The following is a 20,014-nucleotide window of genomic DNA, read 5'->3' on the forward strand; positions in this document are numbered from 1 at the left end:
AGGGAGCAGGCCTACCAGAAGTATGGCAGTCAGTGCAGAATATTGAAATGGAAACTCTGGTCAGAACCAAAGTAAAGGCCCAATCCTACAAACCAGAGATACACAAGAGAAAAGAGTGGAGTTTAAAGGCCAGGTCTCTATTGTCATAATAGTTCTACAAAGCAAGTGCTACCACATAGGGGTATTACATATCAGGTAGGTTTAATAGAAATGGTGGCTCAATACTAAAGCATCTGTCTCAAATGCTGATTGGTTACAGGAATTCATCCTCCATCAGTCCTAAATTGGGCGCTCCTGGAGGCAGAGCTGAGTCAAATGGTAGAAGATGATTGAATCTGACTGGGGGTAGAGCCATAAACTCCAGATGTAGGGGGAAACAAACTATCCCCGGACACTTTACTAGGGATTCCAGGAACTGCGGAGTGGGGGGGTTAGATATTCAACTCTGTTAGTGAATGGTTTCATCTTTCTTTCCATCGATTAAGTATTTGATCACGTCTTGCTATGAATGTCCTTAAACCTTGCATTAAATTTCCATCTTCCATTTTGAGTATAGGAATTCCATTGCTCTGCTGAATTATGTTAATGAAAGTTATGTTCTTATAAAAAATGACACAATTTTTCACGTATTTGCTAAAGCCAACACATGAAATTTTACCAATGAGCAATACTGTCATTTAGATTAAGACTGAAAGTTTTAAATACCATCTACATCCTTATGACTCAAATTTCTGTCTTTAGTTTGAATCTCGCCCCTGACAAGTACCATATGTCCAATTGCTTACTTTTACTCCTTCATTTGGGTATTTATTAGTAATTTAAAAAGTACGGTTGGGGAAAAGAGTTTTCTATGGAAATGGAATTAAGTGCCCAAAGCTGAACTTTTAATATTCCATACCAAACTACCTCCTCCTTTAATAACAAATGTATTTTTTCCGATTGCTCTGGCTAAAATCCTTGGTCTTGTCCTTTACTTCTCTCCACCTTTTATCCCCTAAATATGGAGCCTCTGCCAATATTGTAACCTACACTTTAATTCTCACTCACCACCTCAGTCCAAGCCATTTTCATTTCTCGCCAGGATTATTGAAATAAAATCCTCTCTGGTTTCCCTGACCCTACCCTTACCACTCTGCCATATCCCTGCTGTATGAACTAAGAATAAGAGGCATTCAGAATACAAAGACTGAAAATTACATGGAAGATGTTGAATACTTCTTTAATTAATGAGTAATTGGTAAATCAGTAAGGACAAGAGGGCCATATGAAGAAGATAATGGATACATAAATGGTTCAACAAGAACTTGTAGAGGTGGTAGTGACAGTAAATATTCTGATAACAGCTGAGGAAGGTATGATTTCAAGATGAAGGTCCTAGCACGGATGTGTTACTTGTGGAGTTCAGATGAAACAGTCACTATAACATCTCAAACTTCTGTACTCCCTGGCTCTGACTCACAGGCTCAGTGCTGGCACTTGAGTAGCTTGATAGTCCCCTGCTTGTTTTCCTGGGTTCATACCCCGTAAACTATGGGGTTGAGAGCTGGTGGGATGAGGTGGTGCAGGACATTGAGAAGAATGGGCACTTCTGAGGGCACTTCCTTTCCTGCTTTGTTTGTGAAGATGAAGACGAGAAGCAATGTGTAGAAGAAAAGTATAAAGATGAGATGAGAACCACAAGTACTCAAGGCTTTGCTGGCTGCACCCCCTGAGTTCAGATGCATCACAGCCCTCAGGAGGAAGCAGTAGGATAGCAAAATGAGCACCAGATCAGACCCTAATAGGCACCAGACACTCACAGATTGATAGGGCTTACTTAGGCGAATATCCTCACAAGAGAGCCTTGCTACAGAAATGGTAGCACAGATACAGTTCTCCACCACATTGCTGGCACAGTAGGTAAGCCTGGCAGCCAGAACTGGGGTGGGCAGTGTGACCAACAGATTGCAGAAGACAGTAAAGATGGGTGCATTAACGACAAATTGTTCGGTGATGATGGATGGGTAGCGAAGTGGGTGGCAAATGGCCACATAGCGGTCATAGGCCATGACCAGGAAGGTGGAGGACTCCATGGGAAGGAAGGTATTCATGATGAACATCTGCAGGAAGCAGCCCGCAAAGCTGATGGACTTCACGTTGAACCAGAAGGTAAGCAGGACCTGCCAGAATCATTGTTCTCAAAAACCCTGTACATCTGTTCTCACCCTAGAGGACCTAATCCTTGGGGAAACCCTCAAATGGCTTCAAACATTCATCTCTCCAAACCCCAACTCCATAATCCCTTCCAGGACAGCATCCTCATTGCAAATACATTCTATGTGCATCCTCATCTCCAGGGCCTGACTCATGCCCTTGTCCCCTCCTTTCCTCTGTAGACCACACCCTTTGTTAATTTTATTTATTTATTTCTAGTTCTGCCCTTTCCTGAGCTCCAGAGTTCTTATTCAAATTATAGCTAGAAACATCTACCCATAAAATGTAGCTGAGGAACATCAAAGTCAGTAAGACCAATATTTATGTGGACACTCGCCAACTCCTCCATACACATAAGAAATATCTTCAAATTATGTTTCCTATCTCACGTATGACATAAACACATATCCAGTTGCATTAGAGAAAGGCAATCCTAGAGTCCTTGGTTGTAGGGGTATAGGTCATCCAGGAGGAAGGAGAATCTCCCTAGAAGTAAGAAGAGGGCTGGACTTTGACAATATCATTGACTCATACACTAAGTGAGGGCCTGGCAAGTAAGGATGAATGAATCCTTAGAAAGGAATGGGCAGTAAGAATGAGAGGGGCATATCTGGGAGCTGTGATGAACCTGGTGTGATGGTATGGTTGATTCACCAAAGATTTTCCTTTGAAGCGGGGTGATGATTTACAATCTCAAACCAAGTGCTGTTTAGAGAAATATGAGTGAGTGCCTGAAAGAGAGTTCAGGGGCTGCCTGACCTTGGGAATGACTGTGAGGCAGAGGATGACAACCAGCGTGGAGAGGATGGCAAGCAGGTAGTACATGGGCTGATGCAGACAGGCCTCCTGTCGGATGGCAAGTAATAACACAAAGTTGGCCCCAAGGGCCAAAACCAGGAGAGGAGCTAGAGGTATAGACAGCCAGTACTGTGTGTTCTGCATCCCTGGAAAGCAGATCATTAGGAATTCTGTCACCTGGGCCACTGTGTTGTTGGGAAACAATACCATGATTTGTAGATGGACCTGGAATTGGCTGAAAGAAAACAGACATTAATTCAGGATTTGACTGTGTCATTAATGGCCTTCTAACAGATCTGCCTCCATTCTAGGCTTTCAAGCTTCTCCACCATTGTATAGATATAATAATGTAATGTTTAAATTGAGGCATATCACTTCCCTGTTAACATTTCCTTTACATTCACAACTTTATGGATTAAAAATAACTCCCGTAATATGAGTATGACCCAACTCCAGACAGATTCCAAAATTCCTTCACACACACACAGACAAACCCAGCTACACCTCTAGAACATGCTTTGCTTTGTCTCACCTCTGCATTTTTATATGTGTCCTAGTCTTCTCATAGAAACCCCTCTTGCTCTCAAATTTCTAACTTCTACTTGTCACATTCTATTTGTCCCAAGTGAACATTTTCTCTTGTAAATGTTTTCTCCAATTATTTTATTTTCATACATAGATAGATACCTTTCCTTCCATTGCTTCTTAAATATCCTAAGTATACTGATAATAAAGTGTTAATAAAACTTCTCTATACTCATTGGTGTTTCCTACTTTTCTTTCATAAAGACTGTGCTCCCTCTAACCAATGACGGAGACTTGTCTTTTTTTATTACAGAACAGAGAAAAACACCAGGGACCTCACAACATAATAAACACTCAATAAGCACAGTTCAGATAGGTAAGACTGATAGATTATTAAAAGCATCGTAATGCTTTTGACTCTTTTGTTATTTAGCATCTCCATGCCTTGTTTTACCTTAAATCATTGGTGCTCTTGCTCAACACTAAGCCAAAGCCTGAAAAAAAACATAGAGGAAAACAAGTAGCAATTAGGTTTTGAAAAAATGTGTACAAAACAAATTAGTGGGGAGAAAAAATAAGTATAAAAATCCCCATGCAGGATCTTTTGAGGGTGTGTGTGTGTGTGTGTGTGTATTTGGTAAGTAACTGCTAACTAAATACTCTTCATTTCCTGGTAAAAGGAGAACAGATGAGGGAATGAGTTTTCCAGGACAAAGGAAGAACTCAAGGAAAACATAGCCATGCCCTAAGATATGAGGAGCTTCAGTTCTCTTTGAGTATCTTCTTAGCCATCAAGATACCTGCTGGTAAAGAAGTTTCCAGATTCTGCTGTGCTTCCCTCAAAAAGACAAGAAATATCTCTTACACATGGATATTTGGGCTTGTTGTTGGGGCACTTCTAGCAACTAGGCCACAGGGGGAAAAAAACTCCCAATCAAGTTTAGTTTTTGTTTTTGTTTTTTTTTCAAATGTATAGTGTGGGCATCTCATCAGTCTTGTCTTTTATTTAATCCAGTGGTTCTCAAACATAATATGCATCAGAATCACCTGTGGATCTTGTTAAAATGCAGATTGTTGGGTTCAACCCCCAGAGTTCTCAATTTTATAGGTCTAGGGTGGGGCTCGAGAATTTACGTTTATAACAAATTTCCAGGTAATGCTGATGCTGCAAATGATGGACCTACCCTCTGTTGTGATATTGACCTAACCACTAATTTAGACTAACCCTAATCCAAGACTGCTGCCCCAACTCAGCCAGCCAAAGTTACAGACAGTTCTGCTCAGCTTCAGATGTCAAATTGGCTGGTTCTACAATTATCTTCAGTTATTTAAACATAATTCTGCCCAACCTCCAGCCTCCCAGTTTGAAAGTCATCTTCCTCCCATGAACCCTCTAGGAAATCTATAAGTTCCTTTTTACACTTGTATCTCTCTGGTCAGAGCGTTAGTTCTTTACCAGTCATGTCTCCTCAGATGATCAAAACTCCTTTGTAAGGTCGAGGACAAGGCCTCCATTATTTTTCTCTTCTTAGAAAGTCTGGCTCTTATAGCATGCTTCTAATATTCAAAGACAAAATCTCCTCTTCAGTCAACCTCCCTGCCAGAGACAGATCTAAGCTAGCGTCCTGGGAGCTCAGCTGACATGTATGTTCTTCTGACATCAGTGATCTTCAGGGTCCTCACACTTCAACCTCTGTAGGATGCAATGACATTACCTGAAATAAACAATGAATGAAGTCAAAGCCTAAACTCAAACTGTCACTTACGTTTGGTTTTCCAGTGTTCTGTTCCCAAACATACCTACAGAGAAAATCTGTTCCAAACAGCAGCCTTGACCAGCCAGCTGCTTTCAACCAGTGTGTGGCTCTTCAAACGCTCACTGCCCTCTGTTTGTGGCTGACACCCAGAAGACTTTATGAACATGATATCTCCATAATAGTTCCTCTCCTGTGGCTGGAAAGGTGAAGAGTTGTTTTAAGAATCCTTCTCCCTTCTCCCTTGGGGTCCTGTCTCCCTGCAAATACACACACTTCCAGTGTAAAAACAAAGATTTCTGCATTTGGATTTAAATGAAGTGAAACAGGAGTGCTGTCTCTTGAGGTCTCAGAGTTATACGAACCACAAATCATTATTTGTTATGGAAAATAAAATCACTTAAGGACATGGAAGATGTACCTAAGAGACAATTTAAGAAGACAAATGTCATTAAACTAATAAAGCTGGCTTTATTTTTCATATTAGCTGCATTCTTTAAAAAATTGTTCCTAAAATGAGTACATTATGATTTATCTTAGCATTAATTTTATTGTTTTAGAAATATCTTCATGGGAGAAAAATATGTCACGTAAAGCAATTGTACAGAATCCCAAATACTCATTCAAAGTATATAATGGTAATTAGACTGTAATAAATCAAGAAGACAAGTTTTAATTTTTAGGATAATGACCAGCATATCAATGATAACATTAAATGCAAACAACTCAATTAAAATGCAGAAATTCCAAGTATAAATCAAAAAGTAAGACCTAATTATATGCTGCCCACAAGAAACCAACTTCAAATATGAAAATACAAATAGATTAAAAGTAAAAAGATGGGAAAGACATATTATGACATAAAGAAAAATAACAGACCAATCTCCCTCATGAATACACGTACAAAAGCTCTTAAAATACTCATTCAAATCCAGTGATATGTGAAAATGATCATTTATCATGAACATCTGTAACAATATTTGAAAACTGATTAATGAGATTTGCCACATTTACAGAATAACAAGCGAAGGCACGTGATTATCTCAAGAGCAGCAAAAAAAAAGCGTTTGACAAATGTAAACACTCACCTAAAAACAGCAAAATACAATAGAGGAGAATTCCCTTGATCTGATAAAGCATATTCCCAAAAGGCCTATAGCAAATGCTGTAATAAATTATTAAGTATCGAAAATTTTGCTCCTAAATTTAACACAAGCATGTCAACTATAACTTCTTTTCAACATAGTACTGGAAGGTCAAACCAGTACAATAAGCAAATATTCTTTAAAGGAAATTAAAAGAGCATTCTAGATTTTATGACTTTACACATCCCTTAAATATGAAATTCTAGGTGCCCAGAAATCAGAAATATAACAATCAATATGGAAATCTACCATTTTACATGTTTTAGTTAGTGCTTTTTTTGTTTTGTTTTGTTATAACAGAAATACCACAAATCAGTGGCTTCAACAAACAGAAATTTATCTTCTCATAGTGTAAGAAGCTAGAAGTCTGAATTCAGGGTGCTGGCTTTAGGGGAAGACTTTCTCTCTCTGTAAACTCTGGTGAATGGTCCCTATCTCAATCTTCCTCTGGGTCTAAGATGTTCTCAGAGCAGAGATCCCAGTCCAAAGAACATGCTCCACTCCTGGGTCTTCTTTCTCAATGGTTGTCTCAGTCATCTAGTGCTGCTATAACAGAAATACCACAGGCAGATGGCTTTAACAAAAAGAAGTTTTTTTCTCCCACGGTCCAGCAGGCTATAAATCTGAATTCAGGGCATCAACTCCAAGGGAAGGCTTTCTCTCTCTGTCGGCTCTGGAGGAAGGTCATTGTCATCTATCTTCTCTTGGTCTGGGAACATCTCGGTGCAAGAACTTCAGGTCCAAAGGATAAGCTCTGCTCCAGGTACTGCTTTCTTGGTGGTATGAAGTCCCCATGTCTCTCTGCTCACTTCTCTCTTTTATATCTCAAAGGAGATTGGTTTAAGACACTATTTAATCCTGTAGATCTCATCAATATAACTGCCACTAATCCATCTTATTATATCATAGTGATAGGATTTACAACACATAGGGAAATCACATAAAATGATGGGTAATACTGGGACGCATGGCCCAGCTAAGTTGATAGATATTTTGGGGGAACACAATTCAATCCATGACAGTGGTAATGAGGTTCCTCTCTTCTCTGCTCACATCTCTCTCCTTTTATCTAAGATAAAAGATGACTCAAGCAAGGGTATGATTTGAGTAAGGCTGTGACTTGAGTAAGGGTGTGACTTGAAAACACACCCTCTTGTAAGGCTGTGAATCAAGATATATCCAACACTGATCCTGCCTCATTAACATATAGAGATTAGGATTTACAATACATATCAGATCACAAAATGGAGGACAACCACACAATACTGGGAATCATGGCCTAGCCAAGTTAACACATGTTTTGGGGGAACACAATTCAATCCACGACAGTGTGTTTTAAGAGGTAAATTGTAGAGAATTTGAAACTTTCTAATAAAAAAAAAGGAATAGTAATACTGGAATGATAAATTGTACACATATGTAGCCAATCTATGAGCACCTATTCCTCAATGGCTGATTTGAGATCTTTTCTTTCTAGTCTATGTGCAGGAATGATATAACACTGTTTCATTGTGAAGAGCAGTACATCTACCTGAACCAGTCCAGCCAGACTGTGAGCCAAGTGCCAACATCTGAAAGGAGGCAGCAGGACCAAGAATTTAAGAGATGACTGAGGACAAGGACTGAGGCTGCCACAGCATATCACCTTGAGCTTGGAATATGGAAAGGGTTTTATAAAACAGTGCGCAATAATCTAGAAATTCCACAGGGAACTGAAGAGTACATATATGACAGTGTCATTACCTCTCTAAAGTATATAAAATAAGAAAGAGCACCCTTCCTTACAGACATTACAGGAAGCAGTATACACAGGTAAAATAATAAAATGAGTTCCTATTATCAGTTATTATCATGTTTCAGACTTGGGTTGAAAAGCTTCTCCTAAATTAAATCATCTATACCTCATAATAATCACATAGTGGGCAGTTATTCTTTTTAAGTTAGAAAACTAGGGCTCAAATTGAAAAATCGAAAGTCAAACAGCTTATCAACAATAACCATTCTTTTTAAATTAGGAAACTAGGGCTGAAACTGATGAACCAAAAGTCAAAAAACCTGTCAGTAATAATCATTCCTTTTAAGTTAGAAAACTAGGGCTCAAATTGATGAAACAAAACTCAAACAGTTTATCAGTGGTTAAATTGGTATATCTGAGATTTAATTAAAAGTCAGTCTCATTCCAAGATCAACAATCTGATGCTTTATGTCATATAAAATTGTATTGAACTGTGAGTCATATAAGGCTCTTTGTTAGGTACTTTGGAGAATATATTATATTAACAACCTGATTCTTGCCCTAAGAAGATTTCAATGGAAATAAGAAGCAAAGCATGGACATAGGAATTATTCAACTTTATTCTAAAGAAATAATTAAAATATGTCAAGCATTGTTTTATCAGCAATAAAAAAGCATAAAGTTGAAAAGATGAATGAAACACTTTCCCAGACTCAGAATAGTTTATAGTCTAATACTAGTGGGAGATATACACAGGGCTCAAGATGATCAGACTAATTCCATTGAGAAGAATAAAGGAAGGCATTGTGGAGTAGATGGATTTTAAACTGAGACTTATAATATGGGTATGTTTGTCAAATTAAGACACTGATTTTAAGTTTTCCGAGTAAAAGAGGATACTTCAGCATTTCTACATGGAAGAGGAGACTTTCTAAAAAAATATCAAAGTCATAATCTGAAAATAATGAGCCGCAGCTGACTGGAATATTGGGTGAATAGGAGAATATTTGAGAAGTCTTGTATTTTGGTTAGGATAAGTCTTTGAAGTTATGAAACAGAGAAGAGATAGGGGATCAAAACTACTATTTTGAAGAAAGGCAATAATATAAAAATAATAAATTATTTTATAAGACCACAAAAATGGTTAGCTTTATCACTGGCCAGCTATTTTAGGAGACATTCTTGAATAATGCTTATAAAGTAATATATACGTGAAGCTCTCAATTACTATCCAAAAAGAGGCCTGGTTATCAGTGTAAATTAGTCCCAGGAAATATTGACCGATACATAAACCCCACCATATTCAGGGCATGATCAGGAAGGGAACTTCAAAGCAGTAAAACACTCATGCTTGTTCAGCAAACCTACTAATTTGGATGCCTGAATGCTATAGGAAGCTATGCTGGCCCCAACACAGGATAAGAGGACTGACACAACAGGATCGAAAGCAGGATGAAAAAGACAATTTAAGTGCATACCCAAGATAGGCAGGAGAGGGTAGGGATGCAGATGGTGCCTGAAATCTGATGATGAAGTCAGAATTTGGATAATCTATTGCGCATATGAGGGAAAGGACACACTCTTTCACTTAACACACACTAAAAAATGATTCTTCTTAAAATAGAAATATTCATTAGAAAGAAGGAAAGAACTATAGGCAAATCATCCTCTAAGAAGTGGCCTTGGCTAAAAATAGTAACAAGATCTGGCAAGACTAGAGGAGGCAGTGGATGGCATGTGTCACTCACTCGCCTATAAGAGTCAAAACTCTGGAGTTAGTTCTGTATGTCCACAAGAGACCCATTCACAGCTCAAAACCAGGTTGAGCTGTATCAGGCTGAATCAAGAGAGCTAATAAGCATCTGTGATTAAGCCATTCAGGAAATTAAGAGGCATTTGAAAAGATGGGAGTAACATCTGTTCTTTAATTCATAAGCCATTACATTCTAATTAATCTCCTGCGATTATGGCTAGACAAGTCTCTGGATAAACTTGCAGGTAACTCCAGAACCCAAAAAATGCAATAGAAATTTTTCAAACAACAGCCAAGATATGGATATCTCCATAATCAACTGAAACATTGCAGAAACAAAAATCCAAGTTTATTTGAGTAGTACCTATGTAAATTTCCTATGTACCATGAAAATTATCCTATATTATCAATTTCTGTTCCCATGGCAAGGTCTCATTCATTTCATGTCTAACAACCTTCTTGGCAATTTCTGGATTCCCTGCTTGATCTCCTTGGTTCTCATGCCGTAAACAATGGGGTTCAGAGCTGGGGGTGTGAGGTGGTGCAGGATGTTGAGCAGGATGGGGACATCTGGAGGAATTCTCTTTCTAGTCAGGTTAGTGATGACCAGAACCAGCAGGACTGTGCTGAAGAAGAGGATGAGGATGAAGTGGGAACCACAGGTGCCTAAAGCTTTGGCCGCAGCTCCCTCAGCCTTGATTCTAAGCACAGCTTTCAAGATAAAAGAGTAAGAGAGAACAATAAGGATGAGGTCAGAGCCCAGCAGGGTCCAACTTATCACAAATTGGTAAAGCTGATTGAAGGCAGTGTCATCACAAGACAGTTTGGACACAGACATGTTAGTACAGATGCAGTTCTTGATAATGTTTCTTGCACAGTATCTGAGTTGGGAAGAAAGTATGGGAATAGGCATAGTAAGAAGACCATTCCGGGCCACAACAAAGATGGCAGCCCTAGCCACAAATTGATCAGTGATAATGGATGGGTACCGCAGCGGACAGCTGATAGCTATGTAGCGGTCATAGGCCATGACCATGAATGTGCAGGATTCCATGGTCAAGAAGCTGTTCATGATGAACATCTGGAGGAAACAGGCAGGGAAGCTGATAGAACTGAGGTCAAACCAGAAGATGGCCAGGACCTTGGGGATGACGGTGAGGCAGAGCACAATGTCTAGCAGGGAGAAGAGGCTAAGCAGGTAGTACATGGGCTCGTGCAGGGAGATCTCCAGCCAGATGGTGATCAGGAGGGTAGCATTGGCTCCCATGGCTAGGAGGAAGAGGAAGCTGAGGGGCAGGGACAGCCAGTGCTGCCAACTCTGGAAGTTAGGGAAGCAGATGAGGATGAATTCAGAGACTAGAACAGTGGATGAGTTGCTAGGTGATGCCATGTGCTGAATCCTGATCAAACACTTCAGAGCAGACACTTCTGAAACCTTCGAAGATAAAACAGAAATAAACCCATCTAGACAAGATGAATACCCATGGGGAAATAACTTATTTTCTTAAAAAAATTGAAAAATAATAACAGTTAAGTGCCTGGCACTATTCTAAGTGCTTTATAGTTGTAAACCCATCCATTCTGTTAAAAACCAGTAGAGTGACCTATTTCCTGATTTGCTCAGAGAAATTCCTATTTATGTCCCTTTTCACTCTTTACAGTTTCTAGATCTGGCTGATAAATTACATGATCACTCTCCCTACAAAAGAAGAACCATTGTCATTTCAATTTATACAGATGAGGAAACAAATGCAAAGGTAAGTAAAGCCATTTTATTAAAATCACAGTAGTGAAGCCATAATCTGAAACCATGAAGTCTGAATCCATAGCTGAAGCCCTCAGCTACTACCTTTTTCTGCTTCTACAAAAATACATATGCAAGTCCTTCTGCTGGAGCGAGTCACCATAGAACTCACCAAAACAAGCAGAACTGTTCTGAAGAAGAGAATGAGAATGAGTTCATGTCATATATGAGATGAAGCTCCTTCCTGCAAGAGAAGACATCCCAGGCAAAGGAGACATCAGGCCTAAGCGAGTTGCGAGAGGCTATTTGAAGACATTATTAGAGTTATGACTGTCATGTATATAGGAAACAGGAACTTACACACACACACAAACACCCATTGCCCCCGAGTCAATTGAAACTCATATCAACCCTATAGACAGAGTAGAACTGCCTTACAGGGTTTCCTAGGTTGTAAATCTTTACAGAAGCAGACTGCCACATCTTTCTTACATGGAGCAGCTGGTGAGTTCGAACTGCCGACCTTTGGGTCAGCAGCCAAGCACTTAACCACTATGTCACCAAGGCTCCTTTACAAGAACTTATATCTGAAAAAGGTATACACTTTGAGATTCAGAAAAATGTGAAAACAGATTCTGCTGTCTAAGGTAGAAAGTTGAGAGGAGACCAAGAAGTTTCAGGTGTCAGTAATTTTGGCCCAACAGCAGTATTCCAAGAGCGAGGGATAGCAGCAACTGCCATCTTCATCTCACTGCACCTGAATTCTCCATGAGTCACAAACCCAGACTAAACAAACAGATGCTCACACGTTCCTGACCCAATACACCAAAACCAGTAGCAAATAAATTTAAGGCACTTATCAGCTAACCTGTCATGTTGTTGCCACACATGATATTACGTGTAATAGTAAGTCACAGCACCATGTCCAGAAGGGAGAAGAGGCCAAGCAAGTAGTACATGGGCTCATGCAGAGAAAGTTGCAGCAATGATAATCAGGATGGTGGCACACAAGAATGTGTTCACAGAGACACTACTTGTTTGAGGAAGTTCAACCTCAGCCAGTTTTTATCAACAACAGCAGTGGTTCTAATGAGTGTTGGAGGTCCCTGGAGTCTGCTTCCCTCTCTATTCTAGGAAAGCAGAAGCCTATTTCTCAACGGTAAGAGGTAAATGTGAATGTTTGAAGGCAAATTCAGAGGTTGGAAAAATAAATTTTACCTTCTGCTTTGCCTAATATATCGCATTCCATCCATATAGTCTATAGCAGCACTGTCCAATAGAAATATAAAGTGAGATCATATGAAATTTTAAATTTCTAACAACAGTCATATTTAAAAAAAGAGAAGAAAAAAGGTGACTAATTTCAAGAATTTATGTTGTTAATATATGCAAAATATTATCGTTTTAACAGTATCAAATATTTAAACATTATTAAAGAGCTAATGACATTCTTTATTTTTTGTACTAAGTCTCCAAAATCAGGTGTGTATTTTATGCTTACAGCACAGTGCAACTCAGACCAGCCACAATTCAAGTTTTCAATAGTCACATTGGCTGGTGGCTACTCTGTTGGACAGCACAGGTCTATTGCTTGAAGAAATTAAACATTTCTCCTTTTATTTTGTTTAATATATGAGTTTATTCTTGGTGCTAGCCACATGGCATCTGACGGCTCTTGGGCTGTATATGGAAACTTCTTTCATTTGGTTCCTTTTCTGGGTCAACTCAACATTACAGGTTTTAGTCTCTGTTTCAACACTGCCTCATGAATGTTTCTTTAGGGATTTCTTAGTGAACTGATCTTTCTGACTCCAATCTGGGAATATCCCATTAAAGGCAGAGGTTAACAACATATCTAGAGCTCTCAGCATAAGTCAGCAGAAGCCTGGACCAGAGACTAGTGTTTTCCAGAAACCCCGCCTCCTTGACTCAGACTAGATATCTGTCTTCCTTCTATTCTTACCTTAAACCAGTGAAGATTTTGTCGTTGTTGTTGTTAGAATCAATGTCACTCTTCAGCAAAAAATACCAAAATTTCCAGATATATTTGAATATGGAGTCACCACACATCACCCACTGCCGTGGAGTCATTTCCGACTCATAGCAACCCTACAGGACAGAGTAGAACTGCCCCATAGAGTTTCCAAGAAGCGCCTGGCGGAATATGGAGTAGGAACACCATTTTTTCACATAAAAGAATTGGAGTCTGGAATTGGGTGCTGCTACCAAAGTAAAAAAAAAAAAAAAAATTTTTTTTTTTTACCAAAGTAGCAAAAGTGTTAAGCTTCAAAAGGTGGAATCACAATTAAATAACAACTATAGGCTAAGCTTCAGAAATAAATTCAGATAAAAACCTATTTACTCTGTTAGTCAGACCATAAAAACTTACCTGTGGCCAGGTTCTAGCTATGTTAATAAAATAAACCTAGTTCTGCAAAGTCATCTCCTTTGTTTCCAGTTGATTGTTGTGTTTTGTAGCAGTTTTTTTTCTTTTTTTCTGCATCAATGAGTCAAAGATAAAGAATTGGCTCCACCTCTAGTCTGGGATCTTCTAGGGGGCATAGTGGCTTGAATAATAGAAAAAGTTTAGGAAGCCCAGACTAAAGTAATCAAGGCAACTAGGAATACTTCTATTTATGACTGCTTGTTGTACCATCCAAGGACTGGCCCAGCCCCTCTGAGGCCCCAGAGGATGTTTTTATGACCCTCAGCTCCAATCTGTCCCCTCTCTCCCCACAGCCAACAGGGGCTAAGGCCATTTTAGGCCTCTGAACCTGGGGTCTAAGGCTCATTCCTCAGGAGGAGAGATACACAGAGGGAAAAATTCAATACAGAGGTGGTGGTGAACAGGGCGACAGTTGAGGAAATCAGAGGGACTTGGGGAATCTAAGTAAAGAGTGTATACATTTTTTAAAATAAGTTTTACACTTAAGAAAGCACTTCATCTCATATATTAAGTGTACTCCTGGGAAAAACTATGCTTAAAGTGAGGATTTTAGTATTGTCCATAAATTAGAGTCATTTCATCATGGTGAATGTATGAAAATGGCCTCTGAAGCATAACATGGTATGGACTTGTCATATTCTTTATTACTCACAGCAAAATAGCTTAATAGAAAATTGGAATGGGTTGGGGAAACATTTATTATTAAACATAGGTTGTGGCATTGCTGTTGGTAGCTGCCATTGCATTGATTTCAACTCATGGCAATCCCATGTGTACAGGGTGGAACTGTGTTCCACAGGGTTTTAAAGGTTGTGATCTTTCAGAAAATGATCTCCAGACCTGTCTTCTGAGACACCTCTGGGTGGATCCGACCCTCTGATCTTTTGTTGGAGCTTAGCCATTTGCACCACCCAGCCACGCAGGTCATGATAAGAGCATGAAAATTTGACTCATTCATTGGGTGAGTTTGAGCTGCACCTCATATGTGCGTTAAAAATATGTGCGTTAGTAAAGGAGAAATGCCTTAGAAAGCTCCTGGCTACAAACAGTGGGTATAAAGAGATGGAGAGGATACTAAGACACAGCCCCTTCCTTTCCCACCTCACAAGGCCTGAGTGCCAGGCCTGGGATTGCAATCGTGTATTCCAAATGATGGGAACATCACTGTGTAAAATACTATCTCTATTTCTTTGAATTTGTCTCTATGTATTTGTAAGGGAATCTTGATCAACATCACCTCATGGGGCTAAGCTAAAACTGACTAGTAAGTAATGGCCCTGCCTAAAGATATAGTCTTATTATGCTTTACCTTCCACCCCTGCCAACTCTTCCTGGGAATGGACAAAAAGGAAGGCTCCAGCTGGGCTTTCTATACTGCCTGGTTTATGTGTTGTCAATACACCTGGTAGAGTAGTGGTTAAGAGTTTGGCTGCTAATCAAAAGGTCAGCAGTCTGAATCCACCAGGCGCTCCTTGGTAACCCTATCAGGCAGTTCTTCTCTGTCATATAAGGTCGCTATTAGTCAGAATCGACTTGACAACAGTATGTTTTTTTTTTTTTAAAGTGTGCCTAAACTGAGGCATACTTATAACTCAGAAAGACTCTAAATTAGCAAGGGCACTCAATGAGAGAAAGGAGAAATTGTGACAGAAAGAGAGAGGTAGACAAAGGTGATGACATCAAAGAAAAATATCATTCTTTCCTTTTCTGTTGAGAACGACACAGACAAGAGAATAATAGCTTAGCAGCTTTTCTCAGGTAACGTGCCCAGTCACAGCTAATTCTGAAAGAAGTTGCAGGGGTGTTTCTACCCCAAGAAGGAAAATTGTACTGAAGTAAGGAATCCACTTGATAACCTAGCTAAAAAAAGGGGGAGGAATGTAGATTTTGGGCTCTGTTTATTGTTCTGGCTCTTTTACAAGTAAAACATGTTCCTTTTAGTGATACTACTTTGAACTGAACAAGACTAAGGTTGCAAAGCAGCCAGGCATCTGCACATTGGGGCTACGAATCAAGACAATACTTTACTAATACAGCTGCCTGGGTTTGGTGAAAGCTAATTGCTGCTTCCCCCTAGTGTGTCAAAGCCTGCTTTGCTCCCTCAACTACACCAGATGGGAATGTGGAGAGAACATTTTGAGGAAAGGATATTGGAAGTCCATAGCTCAACAGATGTGAGCACAGGGTTGGTGTTGTAGCCAGAAATCACAAATGGCTCCCCTTTGGAGCTCCAAAAGGGATGAACATATCCCACTCCTACTACTGTATGCAGGAGTAGAATATATTCAGTAGAATTTTTTATGGGGCATTCAATAGTTTTGAGTTCCAAAATGAGCAGGAGAATTTTTCAAGAAGAGTTTATGTTTATGGTGATGGAAACTTTGGCAGCAGATATTGGTGGGTGCACAACATGATTGATGTAATTGCTGCACTTGAAAATGTTGAATTAGCAAATGTCGTGTTACCTATATTTTTTTCAACAGTAAAGAAAATTAAAAAAAAAAAAAAAAACTCAGAAGGATTCAAGTGGAATGGATACCTTCCACAGAGTATGGCGTAATGATCCATGTCCTATTCAGAGGGCAGCAGAAAAAGCAGTGTGCTTAGAAAATACTAATAATAAATATAGCAATAATAGTTCTAATTTAATATGTATTTGGCACACATAAGGAACTGTAAAAAGAACTTTTCATGATTAGTTTATTCACTTTTCAGAATAATAATAGGAAATACGAATCATTAGCACCATTTTGAAGATTAGGAAACCAAGGCTCCAAGAGTTCAGCCAAAGCTCACAAAATCTGAGTAGCCAAATCTAGCCAAACGTGTTTATCTGAGATTGAAACTTCAGTTACCAAGATTCTTACTCCAATCCCACTGGTCTTAACCATATAAAATTTCATTGATTTCTGGCTGAAAAAAGACTGTTAGGTAATATAAAAACATAGAATAGTAGAAGATTTTCTCATTGTTACCAAGTAGTTTTCAAAGGAAGACAGAGACAATATACCCATAAAATGTTCCATCTTGTTCAACACATTTTTATTCTAAATTTCTCTATAAAGGGCCATGCTAAATTTAAATAGATGAATAAAACACTCTCCCATTGTAATAGAAGCTTAGAACAGTGTCAGAGGAAGACAGACTTACAGCTACTCCAGATGCAAGTGTAATTTCAGTCGAGAGAATTCAGGAAAGAAAGGCTCTTGTAGAAGGTGGCATTTTGAATTAATCCTCAGAGGAAAGACGGGATTTGGCAAATGATGATACCGTAAAAGGAGCTTGGTGTAGAAAGGATCAAATAATTAAAGACACACCAAAGCATGTCTGAGAATATTCAGGAAATATTCAATTTTGGCTACCAAAACAAAAAAGGTAATGCCCAGTCAATTTCAACTCATGACAACCCTATGTGTTGCAGAGTAAAACTGCTCTCCGTAGGGTTTTCAATAGCTGCAACCTTTTGGAAGCAGTTTGCCAGGTTTTTCTTCTGAGGTGATTTTGGATGAGTTTTAACTGTCAATCTTTCAGTTAGTGGTCAGGTACTTAAACATTTGTCCCACCCAGGAACTCCTAAATTTGGCTACCCCCCCCCAAAAAAAAAATAAAAAACCAAACTCATTGCCATCTACTCAATTCCGACTTATAGCGACCCTATAGAACAAAGTAGAACTGCCTCATAGAGTTTCCAAGGAGCACCTGGTGGATTCAGACTGCCAACCTTTACGCTAGCAGCCATAGCACTTAGCCACTTGGCCACCAGGTTTTCCTGCAGTGGTAGGGAAAACAAAGAGACCTTGGTAAGTCTAAAAGTACATTAGGGCCAAAACATAGAAAGTCTGTAATAGAAGAGGAGATGATCGATGCTGTAACATACAAAATTTTTTTTTAATACTGTAGAAAAATTAAATGTAATACAAGTCATTCAGCACAAGATAAGCTTCAATACAGAGGAAAGTAGAATACCTCAATTGAGAAAATTGTTCAAATGATACTTGAGAAAATTATGAACTTGAAGGTCTTAATATTCTTCCCACAAGAGACAGGTTGCTGCTGTGAAATATTCCTTGCAAAGACATGACATAGACTGAAATTTTTAAGAGGTCTGACGCAGTGGTTAAGAGCTCTGCTGCTAACCAAAAGGTTGGCAGTTTGAATCCACCAACCACTTCTTGGAAACACTATGAGGCAGTTCTACTATGTCCTATAAGATCGCTATGAGTTGGAATCCACTGGACAGCAACGGGTTGGGTTTTTTAGGTGGTAGGATCCGAGGAGCCAATGGTTGGAACATCTGCCAAGGATTCCAAAGAAGAGGGTTGGGGGCGCTCAGGGCAAAGCATTCAGGCCCAGGAGCTAAAGTTTAGGCATCAATGTCTACCCTTACTTCAGCGCAAGCAATCCCCTCATGGCACAAAAGCCAGGCAGAACTCTGGCAGCCTGAACCAGGAGACAAAAGAGGCAACTATGTCCTTTGTAAAACAAGAGACAGATTGTTGGAGATTGTTGCTTTAATGGTCAAACACTCCCCCTCTAGTCAAGCTCCATTTAGCTAAGGCTAGCCAAGGCCCTCTGTCAGGAATTAAGTCAAAAAAAAAAAATTTCCAGGTAACCACAGAATCCAGGAAAGATAGATTTCCTTTAAAAAAATACGAAACAAAAGTTCATAAGTGAATGTCTTCATTACTGCCACAGATCTGAGGAAAAAGCAGAATCAGAACTCATTCTAGGATTAAAAACTGACAGTTCCTTTATGACATAAAAACAGTTCCCTACTTTTATTAATGATTCCAAAGGTGAGTCTGATCCTTTTTACCTTTTACAACTTCCTCAGCAGCTTCTGGATTCCTTGCTTTATCTCTTTGGTTCGCACACCATAAACAACGGGGTTCAGAGCTGGGGGTATGAGATGGTGCAGGATATTGAGCAGGATGGGGATATCTAGGGGAATTCTCTTTCTGGCCAGGTTAGTGATGACCAGAACCAGGAGGACTGTGCTGAAGAAGAGGATGAGGATAAAGTGGGAACCACAGGTGCTCAGGGCCTTGGCCATAGCTCCCTCAGCCTTGATCCTGAGCACAGCATTCAGGATGAAAGAGTAGGAGAGAATAATAAGGATAAGGTCAGAGCCCAGCAGGGTCCAACCTGCCACAAATTGATAGAGTTGATTAAATGTGATGTCATCACAAGAGAGTTTGGACACAGACAGATTAGTGCAAATGCAGTTTTTGATGATATTCTCATCACAGTATCTTAGCCTGGCAGAGAGGATGGGAACAGGAAGAGAAAAGAGAGCATTCCTGGCCACAACAAAGATGGCAGCCCTAGACACAAATTGGTCAGTGATGATGGATGGGTACCGCAGGGGGTGGCAGATGGCCACATAGCGGTCATAGGCCATGACCATGAATGTGCAGGACTCCATGGTCAAGAAACTGTTCATGATGAACATCTGGAGGAAGCAGGCAGAAAAGCTGATAGACCTGAGGTCAAACCAGAAGATGGCCAGGACTTTAGGGATGACAGTGAGGCAGAGCACAATGTCTAGCAGGGAAAGGAGGCTGAGCAGGTAGTACATGGGCTCGTGCAGGGAGGCATCCAGCCAGATGGTGATCAGGAGGGTAGCATTGGCCCCCATGGCCAGGAGGAAGAGGAGGCTGAAGGGCAGGGACAGCCAGTGCTGCCAACTTTCATAGTTAGGAAAGCAAATGAGGAGGAATTCAGAGACTAAACCAGTGGAGGAGTTGCTGGGTGATGCCATGCAAAGTATCTTGATCAAGCTGAAATCCAGAGTACCTTTAAATATAGGACAGAAGTATATCAGCACAGAAAATACGTGTTGTATATGTACTGGAACTTGGAGTCCATTGGTGTACTTAGCTTGACCCAATGCTATTTTAAAATCATCATCATCATCATCA

The 20,014-nt window shown here is 39.7% G+C and overlaps 3 protein-coding genes across 3 annotated transcripts; all 3 read right to left on the reverse strand.

Moving 5' to 3' along the window:
• Positions 1-1,514: 1,514 nt before the first annotated feature.
• On the reverse strand, positions 1,515-3,201 carry LOC135232165 (olfactory receptor 56A4-like). Its single transcript, XM_064289488.1, has 2 exons — positions 2,953-3,201; positions 1,515-2,159 (listed from the first exon to the last, which is right to left on the reverse strand). Exons 1-2 carry the CDS (start codon positions 3,199-3,201, stop codon positions 1,515-1,517), a joined length of 894 nt encoding a protein of 297 aa, XP_064145558.1.
• Positions 3,202-10,338: 7,137 nt separating this feature from the next.
• On the reverse strand, positions 10,339-12,458 carry LOC100657983 (olfactory receptor 56A4-like). Its single transcript, XM_010602123.3, has one exon. The coding sequence runs from the start codon at positions 11,291-11,293 to the stop codon at positions 10,340-10,342; it is 954 nt and encodes a 317-aa protein (XP_010600425.2). The 5' UTR covers positions 11,294-12,458; the 3' UTR covers position 10,339.
• A 5,272-nt stretch (positions 12,459-17,730) lies between these two features.
• Positions 17,731-20,014, reverse strand: LOC100657694 (olfactory receptor 56A4). Its single transcript, XM_010602115.3, has one exon. It carries the CDS (start codon positions 19,852-19,854, stop codon positions 18,913-18,915), a length of 942 nt encoding a protein of 313 aa, XP_010600417.2. The 5' UTR covers positions 19,855-20,014; the 3' UTR covers positions 17,731-18,912.

The sequence above is a fragment of the Loxodonta africana genome, chromosome 7 (genome assembly GCF_030014295.1).
Source record: "Loxodonta africana isolate mLoxAfr1 chromosome 7, mLoxAfr1.hap2, whole genome shotgun sequence".
Classification (NCBI taxonomy): Eukaryota; Metazoa; Chordata; class Mammalia; order Proboscidea; family Elephantidae; genus Loxodonta; species Loxodonta africana.